We start from the raw sequence: 21,185 nt of genomic DNA on the forward strand, positions 1-21,185 counted from the left end.
CAAGCGAGGATATACTTTCATATCAGTCACAGTGCAGAAGATGACTGGTGTTATTTTCCCCCATAGCATACTAACTGTATACATCTGCATCCTAGAGAGAGAGAGCGGACGAGAGAGAGAGAGAGAGAGAGAGAGAGCAGAGAGAGAGAGAGCAGTAGAGAGAGAGAGGGAATCTTGAGGTGTTATATCTAGAGCCTTGAGACTCTGATAAAAACTTTTGTATGGGGATGTGAGGAATCTGTGTCTACAGTGGTGTGTTGATATAAACATGTCTTTGTTCAGCTGGTGAATGTGTTGATAAAAACAATGAATTGTTCTGTATTGTTCTGTATAAAAATAGTAGAAAGAAAAAAAACATGTTCTCAGGTTATAACCTGTTGAGGAAGGGGAACAGGTTTTTCCTTTAGCAAAGAAACGTAAAACCCTCCTTTTCCTCTTCTTGAACTTTCCTTTATCAATACCCAGTGTGCATCTGGGTCAGGGTCACGTTGTCCCTGCCTGGCTCTCCTTCAATGGTGGAAGCAGAGTGGAGCACACCTAACACTGTGAGACTAGGCAGCCATAGTGGTGTGCAATTACCCTGCCTCCTGTTGCCCCATTCAATTCCCCTCTCCTTATTTGTAGGCTGTGTGATTGGCATTGTTGCCTCACTCTTTGTCTGCCTGTTCCTGTGTCTCCAAGTCATCTCTGACTGCTCTTCAACTTCCCCACTCTGATTTAAACAGTCACTCATTAATCCTTTATCTATCAGCTTTGTTCTTCTAAATAAATGTATTGTGGGTCTTGGGACACACCAGGCGTATCTCCGCTCACAGAATGTTTATTGGGAGTAAGGTGACAAATGAAATCTCTTAATCGCTCAATTAAAGAATTCAAATGCACGTCATTGTCAATGCACACTATCAGTGTGATTTGTAAGAGCTTTTAAAGGCGTTATCTTTTTGTGAGAGTCCTCTTTTTTTCAATTTCTCTTTTCTATGTACTTTTGAACCGGCATACTTACTATCAGAAGGCCCTTGAACATTTCAAAAGATGTTATGCAAAGCAAGGAAGGACACAAAGTTAGTCAAATGGAAGTTAAATTGTTCTACCTTTTGTATTTCTACCTTTTTACCTCTTTCTACCATTGTATTGTGCGCGATGTCTAATATTAAAGAAGTCTCGAGGTATTGCTCACCTGTGGTAGAGTATCTTATGATGATAGCTGTATACCACACTATCTATTAAGAGAGTTCTCATCCATATTATTCGTAGCCGTCTATTTACCACCACAGACCGATGCTGGCACTGACACCGCACTCAACCAACTCTACAAGGCCATAAGCAAACAAGAAAATGCTCATCCAGAAGTGGCGCTCCTAGTGGCCGGGGACTTTAATGTAGGTAAATTTAAATCAGTTTTACCAAATTTTTACCAGCATGTCACATGTGCAACCAGAGTGGAAAAAAACTCTAGACCACCTTTACTCCACACACAGAGATGCATACAAAGCTCTCCCTCGCCCTCCATTTGGCAAATCTGACCATAATTCTATCCTCTGGATTCCTGCTTACAAGCAAAAACTAAAGCAGGAAGTACCAGTGACTTGCTCAATACGGAAGTGGTCAGATGACGCGGATGCTGTTTTGGACTGTTTTGCTAGCATTGTCCAGAATATGTTCCGGGATTCATACAATGGCATTGAGGAGTATACCACCTCAGTCATCGGCTTCATCAGTAAGCGCATTGACAACGTCATCCCCACAGTGACCATACGTACATATCCCATCCAGAAGCCATGGATTACAGGCAACATCCGCATCGAGCTAAAGGCTAGAGCTGCCGCTTTCAAGGAGCGGGACAGAAATCCGGATGCTTATAATAAATCCCGCTATGCCTTCAGACGAACCATCAAACAAGCAAAGCGTCAATACAGGATTAAGATTGAATCCTACTACACCTGCTCTGACACTCGTCAGATGTGGCAGGGCTTGAAAACTATTACAGACTACAAAGGGAAACCGAGACGCAAGCTGCCCAGTGACGCGAGCCTACCAGACGAGCTAAAGGCCTTTTATGCTCGCTTCGAGGCAAGCAACACTGAAGCATGCACGGGAGCACCAGCTGTTCTGGATGACTGTGTGATTATGCTCTCGGTAGCCGATGTGAGCAAGACCTTTACATGTCAGCATTCACAAAGCCGTAGGGCCAGACGGATTACCAGGAGGCAAGTGTCTTCACTGACATTTTCAACCTCTCCCTGACCAAGTCTGTAATACCAACATGTTTCAAGCAGACCACCATAGCCCCTGTGCCCAAGGAATCAAAGGTAACCTGCCTAAATGATTACCGCCCCGTAGCACTCACATCAGTAGCCATGAAGTGCTTTGAAAGGCTGGTCATGGCTCACATCAACAGCATCCTCCCGAATACCCTAGACCCACTCCAACTTGCATACTGCCCCAACAGATCCACAGATGACACAATCTCAATCGCACTCAACACTGCCCTTTCCCACCTGGACAAAAGAAACACCTATGTGAGAATGCTGTTCATTGACAACAGCTCAACGTTCAACACCATAGTGCCCACGAAGCTCATCACTAAGCTAAGGACCCTGGGACTTAACACCTCCCTCTGCAAATGGATCCTTGACTTCCTGACAGGCCGCCAGCAAGTGGTAAGGGTAGGCAACAACACATCTGCCATGCTGTTCCTCAACACTGGGGCCCCTCAGGGGTGTATACTTAGTCCCCTTCTGTACTCCCACGACTGCGTGGCCAAACACAACTCCAACACCATCATTAAGTTCGCTGACTGCACAACAGTGGTAGGCCTGATCACCGACAATGATGAGACAGCCTATAGGGAAGAGGTCAGAGTACATTTGACATTTTAGTCATTTAGCAGACGCTCTTATCCAGAGCGACTTACAGTAGTGAATGCATACATTTCATACATTTCATTTCATGCATTTTTGTACTGGCCCCCCGTGGGAATCAAACCCACAACCCTGGCGGTGCACAAACCATGCTCTACCAACTGAGCCACAGGGACGAGTGTGGTGCCAGGACAACAACTTCTCCCTCAATGTGAGCAAGACAAAGGAGCTGATCGTGGACTACAGGAAAAGGCGGGCCGAGCAGGCCCCCATTAACATCGACAGGGCTGTAGTGGATCGGGTCGAGAGTTTCAAGTTCCTTGGCGTCCACATCACCAACAAACTAACATGGTCCAAGCACACCAAAACAGTCGTGAAGAGGACACGACAAAATCTTTTCCCCTTCATGAGACTGAAAAGATTTGGCATGGGTCCCTAGATCCTCAAAACGTTCTACAGCTGCAACATCAAGAACATCCTGACCGGTTGCATCCCGGCCTAGTATGGCAACTGCTCAGCATCTGACCGTAACGCGCTACAGAGGGTAGTGCGTACGGCCCAGTACATCACTGGCGCCAAGCTTCCTGCCGTCCAAGACCTATATAATAGGCGGTGTCAGAGGAAAGCCCATAAAATTGTCAGAGACTCCAGTCACCCAAGTCATAGAATGTTTTCTCTGCTACAGCACGAAAAGTGGTACCGGAGCGCCAAGTCTAGGACCAAAGGCTCCTTAACAGCTTCTACCCCCAAGCCATAAGACTGCTGAACAATTAATCAAATGGCCACCAGATTATTTCCATTGACCCCCCCCATTTGTTTTGTACACTGCTGCTACTCGCTGTTTATTATCTATGCATAGTCACTGCACCCCTACCTACATGTACAAATTACATCAACTAACCTGTACCCCCGCACACTGTGAGGTCTCTCTGGTGCTCACTCGGGTCAGTGCTGTGATGGGGATGGTCAGTGTGAGGTCTGTTGTCTCTCTGGTGCTCACTCGGGTCAGTGCTGTGATGGGGATGGTCAGTGTGAGGTCTGTTGTCTCTCTGGTGCTCACTCGGGTCAGTGCTGTGATGGGGATGGTCAGTGTGAGGTCTGTTGTCTCTCTGGTGCTCACTCGGGTCAGTGCTGTGATGGGGATGGTCAGTGTGAGGTCTGTTGTCTCTCTGGTGCTCACTCGGGTCAGTGCTGTGATGGGGATGGTCAGTGTGAGGTCTGTTGTCTCTCTGGTGCTCACTCGGGTCAGTGCTGTGATGGGGATGGTCAGTGTCAGGTCTGTTGTCTCTCTGGTGCTCACTCGGGTCAGTGCTGTGATGGGGATGGTCAGTGTCAGGTCTGTTGTCTCTCTGGTGCTCACTCGGGTCAGTGCTGTGCCATTAGACACAGGGAGGGAAATTAGCAGGAGACCAAGATCTTAGAGATGTCCTTCTCTCTCTCTCTCTCTCTCTCTCTTTCTGTCTCTTTCTCTTTTTTTCTCTCTCTCTTTCTCACTCTCTTTTCTCTATCTCTCTTTCTTGTTCTGTGTTACATATCTCTCTCTCTCTCTTCTCTCTCTCTCACACCTTCTCTTATGCTCTCATAAATGCAAATTCAGAAATGCAAATGTCTTCCCTCAGGCCTAATTTTGCATGGCTCACCATTAGATGAACCCTGGCCTTTTCTCGCTGTTGTCTTTTATCTAGCAGGGAACGTTTTTTTAGTAGTTTGTTACTTTTTATTACCGTCAGGGAAGACCTGTGGTTTAAATCGCCATGAATCCTTTATTATAGAAAGGAAGAATTAGTTTGATAAATTGCACTTGAACTGATAGTAAAGCTTCAAACTGTTTGTTCTGTTTCCTCTCTTTTCCAACGGTTGTCTTCTCGAGGGCAGGTTAGTCTATAGTCAATCGCTTGTCACCTGGTGACTGTCACACCTCACCCACCAACATTGTTTCACTCAGCGCTCAAAAGCATTAAAGGCACAGTCAGTGATTTCAATAGCCTGGGCCACTGTCTTTGGTAAGCTGAAGGATGGGTCACGGTTAATGTAAACACTTTCAAATTCGTAGAGCTATGGAGATCAACGTCATCATTTGATTGATTGTTATAAATGATATTCCCCGTCTTAGTACAAGTGTCTGTTTTACCCTATCATAACCCACAATCCAAGGTTGTATTAGTCCATCCATTGTTTATCAATCCATCACATTTGATCACTACAACCATTTGTAAATCAACCGTTGTTACAACAGCTGTTCCAATTATTTTGAGCAATTATCTACTCTTACATCATAATGAGTAAATCTTTTGGGGAAAGTATCCGGGTTATTGCTAGGAGCGATGTGTTATTGTGTGGTTTGTTCTTCTTTGGCTTTGAAATAATGTTCTTCATGAGTTTTTAAATGTGTTATTCTTGTTTCCCTCCTTTAGATAACAAATCACACTATAATCTATCCCACGGCTATATTTCCACTTTACTTCTTCTCTTCTGTGCCCCCCTCGAGTCTAAAAGCTGCCTCTTAGAAGCACATGAGGAGCAGAGTGACTTCTCAAATGATTTGTTCGTTGCTGTGGAAAGTTGCCATGGCTTCTTTCAGAGTTGGAGGGACTATAAAGACACTCATAAATAGAGATATGGATGGTTGGATGGCTGAAAGGGGTTCACCTTTAGTGTGTAGAGAAAGGAAATAACAATAGTGGGAAGAGGCAGGGTGATGGAATGATGAAGGTAGGAGGAGGAGGGGGATGGGAGAGGGAAGATAGCAGGAGTGGGATGGGAGCGAGAAGATAGGAGGAGGAGGGGGATGGGCGAGGGAAGATAGGAAGAGGAGGGGGAAGGGAGATGGAAGATAGGAGGAGGGGAGATGGGAGAGGGAAGATAGGAGGAGGAGGATGGGAGAGGGAAGATAGGAGGAGGGGGATGGGAGAGGGAAGATAGGAGGAGGAGGATGGGAGAGGGAAGATAGGAGGAGGGGAGATGGGAGAGGGAAGATAGCAGGAGTGGGATGGGGAGCGAGATGGTAGGAGGAGGAGGGGGATGGGAGAGGGAAGATAGGAGGAGGGGGATGGGAGCGAGATGGTAGGAGGAGGAGGGGGATGGGAAAGGGAAGGTAGGAAGAGGAGGGGGAAGGGAGATGGAAGATAGGAGGAGCCGGGAGATGGGAGAGGGAAGATAGGAGGAGCAGGGGGGATAGGAGAGGGAAGGTAGGAGGAGGAGGGGGATGGGAAAGGGAAGGTAGGAGGAGGAGGGGGATGGGAAAGGGAAGGTAGGAGGAGGAGGGGAGGGGGAGGGAGATGGAAGGTAGGAGGAGCAGGGGGATGGGAGAGGGAAGGTAATAGGTGCAGGGGGATGGAAGATGGAAGGTGGGAGGAGGAGGGGGATGGGAGAGGGATGGTAGGAGGAGGAAGAGGATGGGAGAGGGAAGGTAGGAGGAGGGGGATGGGAGAGGGAAGGTAGGAGGAGGAAGAGGATGGGAGAGGGAAGGTAGAAGGAGGAGGGGGATGGGAGAGGGAAGGTAGAAGGAGGAAGAGGATGGAAGAGGGAAGGTAGGAGGAGGAGGGGGATAGGAGAGGGAAGGTAGGAGGAGGAGGGGGGATGGGAGAGGGAAGGTAGGAGGAGGAAGGGGATGGGAGAGGGAAGGTAGATGGAGGAGGGGGATGGGAGAGGGAATGTAGGAGGAGGAGGGGGATGGGAGAGGGAAGGTAGATGGAGGAGGGGGGATGGGAGAGGGAATGTAGGAGGAGGAGGGGGATGGGAGAGGGAAGGTAGAAGGAGGAAGAGGATGGGAGAGGGAAGGTAGGAGGAGGAGGGGGATGGGAGAGGGAAGGTAGGAGGAGGAGGGGGATGGGAGAGGGAAGGTAGGAGGAGGAGGGGGATGGGAGAGGGACTTTTCCATTACAAAGTGGAACATTTTGTAGAGCTAATGCTTTGATCTTATCAGTGCTAATGTAGGAATTAGTACAGACTCAGTTCAAATCCACTGCCACAATACTATACCATCTAAACCCCAGCCTGCCTAATGTACCATGTCTTTAGCTCTGTATCTAGTGATAATGAGGGTCATTCAATCATTTAAAGTGCGACACACACTGTTCCCAGATCAGCCGTATTCTTTAACTGTTATGACTCTGTTACCTATTTACATATATTGTGGTATAGCAGGCAATTATGTGTACTTTAAGGCCAGATGTTAATGAAGGGTAGAGCCTACAGTAAATATGTTATGGGACATGGGTGTTTAATGGTAATGGTTGTCTGCAGATAAGAGTAATCAATCTCTTTAGCCTCCCTACTGCCACTTTAATGGGAAGTGCATTGTGGAAAGTTTTCTCACTGCATTCGGTTGCAAATACGTTTCTTACCCAATGGTGCATTTTACTCTCCTTGGTGGTTTTTTTCAGCATTTTATCCAGCATGTTCATGTATACAAAGAGTTGGCTGACAGATCTACACTGTGTGTGTGCAAACGCGCGTGTCTGAGAGAAATATCGACAGAGAGAAAGATGCTCCATCACCATAGCAACAAAGAGCAAAGTTTCCTATGTGCTAAGAGTGTATGGTTGCTAACGGGGTGTGTGGTGTGTGTGTGTGTGTGTGTGTGTGTGTGTGTGTGTGTGTGTGTGTGTGTGTGTGTGTGTGTGTGTGTGTGTGTGACTGACTGAGGGACCACTATGTGGGGTCCTGGTTTTCATCTACAGTATTAAAACCCTGTGAAGACCCCCACCAGTAAGGAGATTAGATTGTGACCTTTCAGTTTCATCTCTGTACGTGGGGCAGAGCACCTGTGTGTGCTGGGCCTCTGTTTTCATCCTGTGTCTGGTCATCCAGCGCTGCCTTCCTCTACGCCACTTTCTGTAGGATGAAAGAACAGAAGAAGTGGCCAATCTCTCATGAGGGGGTCTACCAGGAAATTCGATTTCTTGATGACAGTGTGTATGTGTGCGTGCATGCCGGACTGCGTGCGTGCGCAAATTTGTGTGTGTGTGTTCATATGCATGTATCCATGGTGTGCACTCACTACTCTTGTGTTTGTTTTGCATGTTATCCCATGTGACTGAGTTCCTTCCTGTGTGCATGCGTGAACTGTATGTGTCCATATACCGATATAGGATCTTGATGGCATATAGAGGTGTGTATTTCAGGCGTTGGCTGTGTGTGTACTATGTGGTCTGTCTGGCTGTAGGGACTGACGGGGGTGAGGGAGGAGAGAGCAGTAATTATGGACTCTTCAAATTCAGCAGAACAGAGGGAAGTCATTTGTTGCTCTATATTTAATCAGCAGAGATAACGAGGCTGACTGCAGCTGCCATGGCAGGCTGACTGACTGGGGAAGACACACAGCGACATCATTTCCTCCCGTCTTTAATATAACCTAACCACACTGTTATTTATTTCCCAACTTATTGCTGCTGTTCCTATAACCATTATCACCTCTCTCTATGTCTCTCTCTCCCCACCTCTATTCTCTCACTCCACTCTTCTCTTTTCCATTCTCGCTCTCTGTTGTTTCATTTCTTTCCTTTTATTTTCCCATATCTATCTACCTCTCCCTCAATCTCTACTACTCCCCCTCCCTTTACTTTGGTATTCACCTGTTACCCATCTTCCTCTTCACTGGTCATTCTCCATCCATCCCTCCCTCTCTCCATCCCTCCCTCTCTCAGGGTGCAGGTAGAATTCTATGTGAATGAAAACACTTTCAAGGAGCGCCTCAAGCTGTTCTTCATCAAAAACCAAAGATCCAGTGAGTTGTTAATGTTCAGACAGGAAGTTCCTACTTATTGTCCTGTAGACTGACTGTCATTACATAATCCTTTCTGTTTGGGTGTTCCTTCACATGATTGGTTGCTTCATTAAGTGCTCTGTCGGTGGTGTTCCCTAAGTGGTTTTGACTGTGTGTGACGTGTTGTCCCCTTGCTCTAGGTATATTCCTGTATGTCTATATGTTCTGTATGTCCTATCAATGTCCACTGTGTCCCATTAATGTTCTCAATAACCTAATGGCTGTGTTTACACTGGCAGTCCAATTATTGGCAAAAGATCTGATCGGATTGTTCAAAAGACCAATTAGTGGCAAAAGATCAGAATTGGGTTGCCTGTGTAAACACAGCCATTGATTGATGATCATGTATTATGTTTAATTGATTAATTCATTGACTTTATTGATTAAGTCCTTGCCTTGCTGTGGTTGGTTTATGTGCTGCAGGTCTGAGGGTGAGGCTGTTCAACTTCTCTCTGAAAGTATTGAGCTGTCTCCTCTACATGGTCAGAGTCCTACTGGACGACCCACAGGAGGAGAGACAGGACTGGTGAGGAGGGGGGGGGGTAAATAAGAGTGGCTTTAGTAATGGAGAGGAAGTGAGGAGTATTGGTGGAGAGGGAGTGGGGAGTATTGGTGGAGAGGGAGTTAGGAGTATCAGTGGAGAGGGAGTTAGGAGTATTGGTGGAGAGGGAGTGAGGAGTATCAGTGGAGAGGGAGTGAGGAGTATTGGTGGAGAGGGAGTTAGGGGTATTGGTGGAGAGTGAGTGAAGAGTATCAGTCGAGAGGGAGTGAGGAGTATCAGTAGAGAGGAAGTGAGGAGTATCAGTGGAGAGGGAGTGAGGAGTATTGGTGGAGAGGAAGTGAGGAGTATCAGTGGAGAGGGGGTGAGGAGTATTGGTGGAGAGGAAGTGAGGAGTATTGGTGGAGAGGGAGTGAGGAGAATTGGTGGAGAGGGAGTGAGCAGTATCAGTGGAGAGGGAGTTAGGAGTATTGGTGGAGAGGGAGTGAGGAGTATTGGTGGAGAGGAAGTGAGGAGTATTGGTGGAGAGGGAGTGAGGAGCATTGGTGGAGAGTGACTCAGGAGTATTGGTGGAGAGGGAGTTAGGAGTATTGGTGGAGAGGGAGTTAGGAGTATTGGTGGAGAGGGAGTGAGAAGTATTGGTGGAGAGGGAGTTAGGAGTATCAGTGGAGAGGGAGTTAGGAGTATTGGTGGAGAGGGAGTTAGGAGTATCAGTGGAGAGGGAGTTAGGAGTATCAGTGGAGAGGGAGTTAGGAGTATCAGTGGAAATGGAGTTAGGAGTATTGGTGGAGAGGGAGTGAGCAGTATCAGTGGAGAGGGAGTTAGGAGTATTGGTGGAGAGGGAGTGAGGGAGTATCAGTGGAGAGGGAGTTAGGAGTATTGGTGGAGAGGGAGTTAGGAGTATTGGTGGAGAGGAAGTGAGGAGTATTGGTGGAGAAGGAGTGAGGAGCATTAGTGGAGAGTGGTCAGTCAGTACTTACCATGGAGCAAGAGGGATAGGTAAAGATGAGATGTAAGGGTTGGGTTTAAGGTAGTTTCGCTTGGCCAGGGGCTGGGAGATTGTGACCAGATGTAGGGAAGGACAGTGGAAAGGAAAAGAATAGGGGGGAGAGAAATGGGTAATATTGAGAACACTGGCGTTACAATTCTGGAGGAAACAGAGAGAGAGAAATTTGAGGTCATATAGGATGGGGTTGAGGAACACAGGAAGCTAGAACTCTTTGAATGTCCAAACATGACACGTTTCAGTCCTCTTGTTGTGCATGTTTCCCCTGTAGTCTGGACTGTTCCAAACATGACACGTTTCAGTCCTCTTGTTGTGCATGTTTCCCCTGTAGTCTGGACTGTTCCAAACATGACACGTTTCAGTCCTCTTGTTGTGCATGTTTCCCCTGTAGTCTGGACTGTTCCAAACAGAATGCATCGGTCCACCCCAGCAGGACCCAGTTTGACTGGTAAGTTTATGTGTTTATGTCCAATTCATCTTTAATGAGGAGCCAAGACTGGTCTGGGAGTCTAATACAGAAGGTCACAGAGATGTTCATCCTGTGTCCACCACAGAGCACTGTAATGATACTTGTAGTAATAGAGAGGTTGGAGATGTGGATATGCTACATTATGCAGGTTGACGTTTATTGTCATGACTCTTGCCCTGGAGGCAGATCTGAGCGATTTCCACTAGATGGGTCAACTGCATAGAAAAAATTGGCTATATCCTAAAAATGTATGAAAACAAAAATGTGCTTTTTGGTCTTAATTTAAAGTTATGGTTAGGCTTTAGGGTTAGCAGTGTGGTTAAGTTTAGGGTTAGGTTTTGATTACTTTGTGGCTGTGCCAGCTAGTGACCATTCTGCCTCCAGGGCAAGATTCATGACAATAAATGCCAACCTGCAAACATTATATTATTACAGTAGCACGTTAGTTTGTCACAATGTTACCTGTATGGATTTCATGCCAACATAATATGTACTGTATGTAGTGTCCATATAATCTAATTAGCAGCTGCTGTCTGTAAACCAGTCAGACTGATACAGGAAATGTCTTGGGGCTGCTGTGAGTGTGTGCACTAGACCAGAGCCTGAAGGGGAAGTAAACAGAAACTATTTGAATTACGAGTCTTGGGACTGATGATTTGCACTTAAAAGTGAACTTAGTTTGCACTCATCCAAAATGTACTTACTAGGAGTGGAATGTCCAGTGGTGTGGACTGAGATTCAAAGGCACGAGTGAGTGAGCGAGTAAGTGACCAACAAACCGACCGTCCAACTGACTGAGTCTGTCCCAGATGTGACTGGGTCCTTGGGCTCTGCCTCCAGTCCTGCTCAGGGACATATTTATTTCATTGGCAGCTGGTGACACTGTGTCAACTCTGGCTATAAATGAATAAGGAGTATGACAGAGTGTGCTTAATAACAACTTTGGCTGGCTGTTGCTCTAGGCAGCACACACACACACACTCCAGCAGCAGACTCAGAAGGGAGCACTCAGGCAGCCATGATAAGCCCCGAGGCCTCTGGATAGAGCCTCTTTCTCACAACAAAGCTGTAAATCTGCATTCATGTTATCTGTGAATATTGATTGTGATGCTTTTTCACAGAGGTAGTCTAATGGCAGCTGTAGTTCAGAACCACTCGCTTGTAAACAACATAATTACAAGAGGCGTTATGTCGTTGGATTGATCATATTTGAAAGGGAGTCCTTTTAATATTTGCCCCTGTTACATCTCCTTTTTCTTTTCTTCTCTTCTTTCCTCTCCCCCCTCTGTGTCATGTATGATGTGCTCTCTTGGTTCTGTCTGCAGGTCTCTTATCATCTGGGTGAATAGGCCTCTGCCTCTGTGGGCTCTACAGGTCAGACACAATGTTGAACTGTCATATTAACAAGGCTGTCTGCACACACACACACACACACACACACACACTCTCTCTCTGGTTTATTGCTACACTTTAACTTCTTATTGATGGAGTTCAATCATCAAAATGATGATTCCACCCACTCTCTGTCTCTCTCACTCTCTATTGCTGTTACTACTCCAATCTTTCTCTCTCTCTCTCTCTCCTTTCATCTCTCTCCAGGTGCTTGTAGCTTTCATCAGCTTTTTCGAGACCATGTTGCTGGTGTACCTCAGCTACAAGGTGAGTACACTGTAAATCTGTTCCCTGTAATGTACAGAATTATACTGGCACCAGAGTTGGCAACTTAATACTGTAATTTTGCTGTAATATATTTTACAGTACTATTTCCCTTACTGTAATACAGATTACAGCATCCCAAAATTACAGTATTGCGCTGGTAACTCTGGTGCCAGGTCAATGCTGTAAATTTACAGTGAAATTCTCACTGAAATCTAAATGTAAGGAAAACTATTCATTTGTACATAAAATAAATATATTTCAATTGGTAACAACATTAACAACAATTGACATAATATAATTGAGTATAGAAGTAACAACAGTTAACACATATGTAACCAAATAAGAGCATCACTACAGCACTAATTTAAAAACAATATTGTTTGCCTGTGTGTGGGGGGTGTGGGGAGACAGAGACTAAGAGAGAGAGGAAGTTCAAATTGGGTTTGGGTACAATCCTAGACCTATGATCAGGGGCAACTCTGTTCAGGGTAAGGGTGTTCAGAGGCGGTGAAACACACAGTTTGGACAGTAGAGCATCTAGGAGAGAGAAGTCAGCGCAGAATCAGGTGTTCATCATGGGGCTCCGAAACAATCCTCCTCAGTTCTGATTTGTCAGCTCTTCTCACCCTTAGGACAAGCATAGAAAAATAAATAATAGAATGAGAGACAGAGAGCACCGGGGATGTTACCCTGTGGGTAAAAAGACAGGTGACAAGGGACATATCAAGCTGGTGTTGTGTGTGTGTGAACTTACCTCACTAGAGGTCATTCAAACTGAGAGCCCAGTGAACCCAATCACACAGGGTTGTGACAGCTGAGGACACTGTGTCCCTGTGTTGTTGCCGTTCATGCTCTCCCCATTGAGTAGACTGTATCAAGGTGACATCTAGATGGCTACCAATATGAGTTATTTATTGTGTAGGCTACTATCCCACTTGAAATATAATCCTGGGACGGAATTTGTTTTCCACTTTACTAGCTACCGCCGGCAACACTGTGTTACAGCTGCTCAGTGGCAAGCACCTTAGGTCAGCGAACACCTCGATACAATACAGGTGCACTGCTCATTCGAATCCGCTTTGGTGGCTCGCGACTGGTGTAACGGCCCACAACGTGGTTTATGTGTAAAATTCAGCCTGTCGAGTTGGAAAAATAAACGTCGTGCAGGTAATAATATGGGTAATATCTTTTGAACTGCTAGAAACAAACCATTATCTCTGTAGCAACGGTGAAAACATAATCTGTGCTCAGTTTATTCTCTATGGCACTCAGAGGCTGCGGTGTACCTAAAAGCCTATAATCACAACAATTATTATCTGGGTTGTGTCAACTTGAGCCTGCTAACTAGCTGGCTAGCTAGATAGCTAGCAAACGTTAGCAAGCTAGGTTAGCTAAGAACAATTGCAGTAATTCAACGTTGGCTAGTAATAAAAATACTTATAAACAAGTCAAGGTACCTACCCAGAAACTGCGGAAAATATTCTTCCACTTCACAGCCGTTTCAAGAAGATATTTACAAAAATAGTCTGAGATTCATGTGTCTCACCCGACAGGTTGGCGCCTGAAACTGATCATTTGAATCTACAGTAGGCATAAGCTATTAGTGTAAAACAAATACAGTATGTTAGAGTAATTTTTACAGAAAGCTTCCAATTACAGTCAATAACAGTATTTTTGACCTGTTCACCGGACGTGCTACCTTGTCCCGGACCTGCTGTTTTCGACTCTCTCTTTCTACCGCACCTGCTGTCTCTAACTGAATGATCGGCTATGAAAAGCCAACTGACATCTACTCCTGAGGTGCTGACCTGTTGCACCCTCGACAACCACTGTGATTATTATTATTTGACCCTGCTGGTCATCTATGAACGTTTGAACATCTTGGCCATGTACTGTTATAATCTCCACCCGGCACAGCCAGAAGAGGACTAGCCACCGTGCTTCTACAGCTGCATTGCTTGCTGTTTGGGGTTTTAGACTAGGTTTCTGTATAGCACTTTGTGACATCGGCTGATGTAAAAAGGGCTTTATAAATAAACTTGACTGATTGATTATTTTTCAGCATTTTACCATAATGCAGTGCTATTTACAGCATTAATGCTGTAAAACACATGTACTGTATTTTACTGTGTGTTTTACAGTGTTTTACTGTTGAGATTACAGAAACTGAGTCCCTTCACAGACACTGCTGGATATGGATAGCTATTTTGGTGCCCCACAAAACAACAAGCCTCAGTCTGTATATGTCTATGTAGCTACATGTGACATGTCCTGAGGGAATGTACTTTACATCTCATCATTTGATCCTTTGATATATCCTTTGATATACAGTCTAGATTAAGCATATATCTGAGCAGGGCCGTCTCCAGGCATAAGTGACGTAAGCGGTTGCTTAGGACCCCCGGTACCCACATTTGTTTTTTGGGGGTGGGACTCAGTCGGTGTCTCAAATTACTGTTAGAATAGTAGAATAACCAAGGTTCAATTTCAAAATGTGGTTGTGCATCAGCAGTTTTTCTATTGTTATGTCTTTCACTGACTGTCACTCAATTCACCAGGTCAGCTAACGATTGTTAGATTGGTAAGTTAGTCTAGCCAGCTATCTAAACTTGTAGTAGGCATAATCATGGCCGAATACCGACCAAGCACGCAGGGCATGTGCCCAGTGGCCCTGACCTCTAAGAGGCCCCCATTGATTTTGTTGTTCACTTTCACTCAGATATCATTAACATGTGTAGAATTGCATGAAATGTGTTATAAAAATTGTTAAACTTCTCCCCGTGCCATGGCAAAATATGTAGAATTGCAGAACGCTTGCTTTAAAACTGCACCATTTTATCTACTCCCCCTGTCAAAATGGGTTTAATTGTAGGAAATTAACTTTAAAACTTAAATTCAAGAGGGGGGCTGTCAAGAGGGGGGCCACTAAAATGTTTTGCCCACGAGGTGGGGGGGCAACCAAATCGCGCTTAGGACCCCCAAAAGGCTCGGGCCAACCCTGTATTTGAGGAGCCTCAACAGGCTCTCCCTATTGAAAGATGCATGAGAGTGACTGGGATAAAGGAATCCCCCCCCCCAGAGAGAGGCAGCGTGGGATCTGATCCCTTCCCATGGAGGGTTACCCAGCATCCCTGCTCTTTGATGTACGTGGCAAACTGGCAGTGTGTCTATTGGTCTGTGGAGCTGTCACAGCATGGCTCACACTGCCTAGCCTGCTACAGTGTCAGTCAGGGGACAAGGAGGAGGTGGAGGTTTTAATGCTTAAACCTCATCGATATCTCTGTGGACATACACAAGGCCTGGCTCTGGCTGTCCACCCACACAAACCAGGTCTCCGGTTAGCTATAAGCAAGCTGTGGCTGAACACATAAAAAGCGACCTGATATTTGACATCTTAATTGTACAAGAAGCTTACAGACTGAAACCTGAGTAATGCCTCCTTTTTAAGTGGAAGTGAACAGATAGCAAAGGAGAGTCACCCTTGTCTGTGTCCATGTTCAACAGGGTAAACGTGGCCATCACATTCACAAATCCAGTCAAAGGAACACTTTATCTGGTAATCCCCGAAGTTGCCATGACAATGGAGTTTCTCTGACCTCCGTGTGTTGTTGTGTTTCCAGGGCAACGTTTGGGAGCAAGTGTTGCGTGTTCCCTTCATCCTGGAGATGATCAGTGCGGTTCCTTTTGTGATCACTGTGAGTCCAATCAAACGCATGCATTATGGAACATTATGCCTAGTGAGTAATTTGTTCTTTGATCGTGTTGTACAGTAGTTTCAACCCCGTACAGTGAATATATTTCACACAATATATAGGATGTTGCATGCCTGTGCTCAGTAAGATACTCTACCCTATGTTGTTGCTGCAAAATGCTCCTTCCCCCACTGGCTATTCTTCCCTTCAATATCTCACCAAACCTACAAAAGATATGGACCTTTGATGAGGCATGATGATGAATAAATGCCGTTAGCACTCACCAAAACACAGACTGAATCTCTTTCTCCTTCAGGTGATTTTGCCCTCCCTCAGAAATCTGTTCATCCCTGTGTTTCTCAACTGCTGGCTGGCCAAACATGCCTTGGAGAACATGATAGTGAGAAAATGCATATTTATTGCTCAGTTTATGTCACTCCGTCTCTCCATCTCACAACTGTTCTCTCAGGTGTCTCTTTATCTCATCTCTTCCATTGTTTCTTTCAGATTAAATCTCTGCACCTCTTAAAAACATTGCACTGTTCTCTCTTTCTCTTTATACCACAAGTTTTGACTCCCACTCATTCTTACAGATGCAAGTGCATGTATTCTCTATTATTTTCTTGTATTATACACATCATATTCCTTTTGTCCTTGTCCCTCAATTATCTTTGTTTTCTTCTCTGGTTTTTGGGACATTATGAAGATGCAATGGCTTTACACTTATCCTCCCCACATCACAACACTATCTTTTTCTTATCACCCTTCTCTCTCACTCTCTGCCCATGTTTCTCTCTCTCTCTCTCTCTCTCTCTCTCTCTCTCTGCCCATGTTTCTCTCTCTCTCTCTCTCTCTCTCTCTCTCTCTCTCTCTCTGCCCATGTTTCTCTCTCTCTCTCTCTCTCTCTCTCTCTCTCTCTCTCTCTCTCTCTCTCACTCTCTGCCCATGTTTCTCTCTCTCTCTCTCTCTCTCTCTCTCTCTCTCTCTCACTCTCTGCCCATGTTTCTCTCTCTCTCTCTCTTTCGCTGTGTTTCAGAATGATCTGCACCGGGCCATCCAGCGTACTCACTCAGCTATGTTCAACCAGGTCCTCATCCTCATCTGCACCCTGGTCTGCCTCATGTTCACCTGGTGGGTCACCACAATCACTGCTAGCAATCACTGGGAGGAAGAGGGGGGTTTTCCTCTACTTGAGCCCAATGGCAGGTATAGGAGTGGTGTAGCAGTATTAAGTGGTTGGTAGAGGCTAGCTTTGAGTAATAGCCCAGGCTGATATAGCATAATATTAGGTCCTGGAGGTCTGAAAAGCTTCCTGGATGAGCCTGGTTGACCTTATCACTACTGACAGCACAATGTTGACTCAACCGGCCCTTCAGCTCTGGGTAAACACACACTAGTCATATACACACAGTGCACAAACACTTTGTACACACACCGTCAACAGACGTGCATGCCCGCACACACTACACACACACACACACACACACATGCATGCACACACACACACACACACACACACACACACACACACACACACACACACACACACACACACACACACACACACACACAGTAGTTCCCTCTGGTCTTCTTATGCTTACTTCCTCCTTCCCACCTGTCTATCTCTCTCTCCTCCTGTTCCTCCCCTCCCCCTCTGACTCACCTCTGAATGCCCATTATAATTGTCTTTCTTCCTCTCCTTAATCTCTTCCCCTTCTACATCAACCTCTCTTCACCTCTCCATCACCTCCATCCTTCTCTTCTTCTCTCTTCAACAACTCTCCTTCCTACTGTCCCTCTTCTCCCTCTTCCCCTCCTCTTCCTCCTCTCCTTCGTCTTCCTACACCACCTCCACCACCACCAACGTCCTCATCCTCTCCATCCACCTCCTCCTCCACATCCTCCTCCTCCATCTCCACCTCCTCCTGCACCTCTTCCTCCTCCTCTGCTTCTTCCTCCTCCTCCACCTCCTCCACCACCTCCTCCTCTCCTCAGTATATGTGGGATCCAGCACCTAGAGCGAGCAGGAAACAACCTGACTCTGTTTGACTCGCTCTACTTCTGCGTGGTCACCTTCTCTACCGTGGGCTTCGGTGATGTCACGCCCCGGATATGGCCTTCTCAGCTGCTAGTGGTCATCATGATCTGTGTGGCGCTCATCGTGCTTCCCATACAGGTGAGGGGAAAATCCCAATGCTGTTGTTGTTTTCATTGTATTTTTATGGATCATTTAGCTTGTACTATTTTCCAGTATATCTCCCTGATGTATTCCCCACACATATGGCTGAGGGGAGAATCCGACTGAACAATAACATTGTACATCAGATATTCCAATTACACAGAAGAGCATGTGTAATTCACTGTTTCAGTGAATCTGTCATTTCCTGCCCATAGTAGTATCCCTCTCCTCTCCCCATGTCCCATTACTGTCATTTCAGTTGTGATAATAGGAACCTTTAATGTGTGTGTGTGTGGGGCCCTCACCTACTGTCTTTCTATCACTACCTCAACCCACCTACTGTCTATCTATCACTACCTCAAACCACCTACTGTCTGTCTATCACCACCTCAAACCACCTACTGTCTGTCTATCACTACCTCAACCCACCTACTGTCTGTCTATCACTACCTCAAACCACCTAATGTGCGCGTGCCCGTGCGCGTGTGTGTGTGTGTGGTCTGAGCCGCTGTACTATTGTGCTCTGGGAGACATGTTTGAGCAGGACAGGAAATGGCACACAGAGCCATGTAGCCCTCTCACTCCCTCTCCCTGTCTTTCATCCATAAATACCCCCTGACATTTACTGGCTGCCCAACACCTCCTCACCCCCTCTGAGTGTGTGGGTTTCAGCTGTGTCTGCTGTCAGGGAGAGGAGAGCCTCCAGTCTCCCTCCCTGCCACCCAACCTGTCTGATGCATGGGGATGCCACAGAGCACACTAACATGCAGTCAGCCTCCTGGTTTAAATATAACTGTTTATCACTATTATCACTACTTACCTACTGTCTATCTATCACTACCTCAACCCACCTACTGTCTATCTATCACTACCTCAACCTACCTACTGTCTATCTATCACTACCTCAACCTACCTACTGTCTGTCTATCACTACCTCAAACCACCTACTGTTTATCTATCACTACCTCAACCCACCTACTGTCTATCTATCACTACCTCAACCTACCTACTGTCTGTCTATCACTACCTGAACCTACCTACTGTCTATCTATCACTACGTCAACCTACCTACTGTCTATCTATCACTACCTCAACCTACCTACTGTCTGTCTATCACTACCTCAAACCACCTACTGTTTATCTATCACTACCTCAACCCACCTACTGTCTATCTATCACTACCTCAACCTACCTACTGTCTGTCTATCACTACCTCAACCTACCTACTGTCTGTCTATCACTACCTCAACCTACCTACTGTCTATCTATCACTACCTCAACCTACCTACTGTCTGTCTATCACTACCTCAAACCACCTACTGTTTATCTATCACTACCTCAACCCACCTACTGTCTATCTATCACTACCTCAACCTACCTACTGTTTATCTATCACTACCTCAACCCACCTACTGTCTATCTATCACTACCTCAACCTACCTACTGTCTATCTATCACTACCTCAACCCACCTACTGTCCATCTATCACTACCTCAACCTACCTACTGTCTATCTATCACTACCTCAACCCACCTACTGTCCGTCTATCACTACCTCAACCCACCTACTGTCTATCTATCACTACCTCAACCCACCTACTGTCCGTCTATCACTACCTCAACCCACCTACTGTCTGTCTATCACTACCTCAACCTACCTACTGTCTGTCTATCACTACCTCAAACCACCTACTGTCTGTCTATCACTACCTCAAACCACCTACGGTTTGTCTATCACTGCCTCAACCTACCTACTGTCTGTCTATCACTACCTCAACCCACCTACTGTCTTTCACTACCTCAAACCATCTACTGTCCGTCCATCACTAATTACACTAATATAATTCTTCCCATCTGTAGTTTGAGCAGCTGGCCTTCCTGTGGATGGAGCGCCAGAAGTCTGGGGGGAACTACAGCCGATACCGGGCCCAGACAGAGAAGCATGTGGTGCTGTGTGTCAGCTGCCTCAAGATAGACCTCCTCATGGACTTCCTCAACGAGTTCTTCGCTCACCCCAGACTGCAGGTCTCTCCAAGAAACATTAACTAGGGCAGGGATGGACAACTTTGATGGGGGTGGGGCCTCAACAAATCTGATCTCATTATGAGGGGCCGCAGTGACTCGCTGGTCTGCGTACCTACATCTATATCCACACATGCAGTCATGCAGTCAGAGCCGAACCTAGCCTTATGGCAGCCGTAAGCAAAATGTTGGTCCGCCCTTTAGCTACCCCCCTCTTGACAGCAGAGAAAAAAAAAGGTTTTGAGTTAATTTCCTTCAATTCTACACATATTTTCATTGGGTAGATGAGATACGGTGTGACTAACGTCTGTGTGCGTGTGCACGCAGTCGTGTATTCAAGTGTGTGTGAGTGTGTGTACATCTCTGTAATCCTCTCCAGGAGCTGAAGCAGCTGAGGTTAAAACAGGGGATTCAATCAGCATTAGTATAGATCAAACAACATGTTTTATTTTCAGGAGCAGCTGGGTGAGGGTGGGTATGTGTCTTCATAATTGACTGAGTGTGTGAGAGAATATTTGTGTGAGACCCTCTCTGCCCTCCCATTAACCCCAGAGTGTGTGTGTGTGTGTGTGTGTGTGTGTGTGTGTGTGTGTGTGTGTGTGTGTGTGTGTGTGTGTGTGTGTGTGTGTGTGTGTGTGTGTGTGTGTGTGTGTGTGTGTGTGTGTGTGTGTGTGTGTGTGTGTGTGTGCATCTATAGGACTACTACGTGGTGATCCTGTGCCCAGCAGAGATGGATGTCCAGGTGCGGAGGGTCCTCCACGTGCCCCTGTGGGCACAGAGGGTCATCTACCTGCAGGGCTCCGCCCTCAAGGACCAAGACCTCATGAGGGCCAAGTGAGTCCCCTGCATCGGGCCCCCACTCAGGCGCCCAAAATCACAGCCGTGCTACAGGAAAAGGAAAGGGGGATACCTAGTCAGTTGTATAGCTGAATGTATTCAACTAAAATGTGTCTTCTGCATTTAACCCAACCCCTCTGAATCAGAGAGGTGCGGGGGGCTTCCATAATCAACATCCACGTCTTTGGCGGCTGG

General features: G+C 46.2%; 1 protein-coding gene across 3 annotated transcripts in view; it reads left to right on the forward strand.

Moving 5' to 3' along the window:
- Positions 1–21,185, forward strand: part of LOC106606837 (potassium channel subfamily T member 2) — a 71,233-nt gene that overhangs the window by 24,202 nt on the left and 25,846 nt on the right. The window contains exons 2-12 of one of the 3 annotated variants that reach the window (XM_045720095.1): positions 8,510–8,589; positions 9,052–9,154; positions 10,525–10,581; positions 11,928–11,976; positions 12,202–12,261; positions 15,882–15,956; positions 16,270–16,353; positions 16,990–17,084; positions 17,949–18,129; positions 19,992–20,156; positions 20,851–20,987. In XM_045720095.1, the coding sequence (XP_045576051.1) occupies positions 8,510–8,589; positions 9,052–9,154; positions 10,525–10,581; positions 11,928–11,976; positions 12,202–12,261; positions 15,882–15,956; positions 16,270–16,353; positions 16,990–17,084; positions 17,949–18,129; positions 19,992–20,156; positions 20,851–20,987 (1,086 nt within the window). Of the gene's footprint in view, positions 1–8,509; positions 8,590–9,051; positions 9,155–10,524; positions 10,582–11,927; positions 11,977–12,201; positions 12,262–13,332; positions 13,429–15,881; positions 15,999–16,269; positions 16,354–16,989; positions 17,085–17,948; positions 18,130–19,991; positions 20,157–20,850; positions 20,988–21,185 lie in introns of those variants that run through there. The other 2 variants (XM_045720096.1, XM_045720097.1) reach the window with 2 other exon arrangements.

This window comes from Salmo salar, chromosome ssa06 (assembly GCF_905237065.1).
Source record: "Salmo salar chromosome ssa06, Ssal_v3.1, whole genome shotgun sequence".
Classification (NCBI taxonomy): domain Eukaryota; kingdom Metazoa; phylum Chordata; class Actinopteri; order Salmoniformes; family Salmonidae; genus Salmo; species Salmo salar.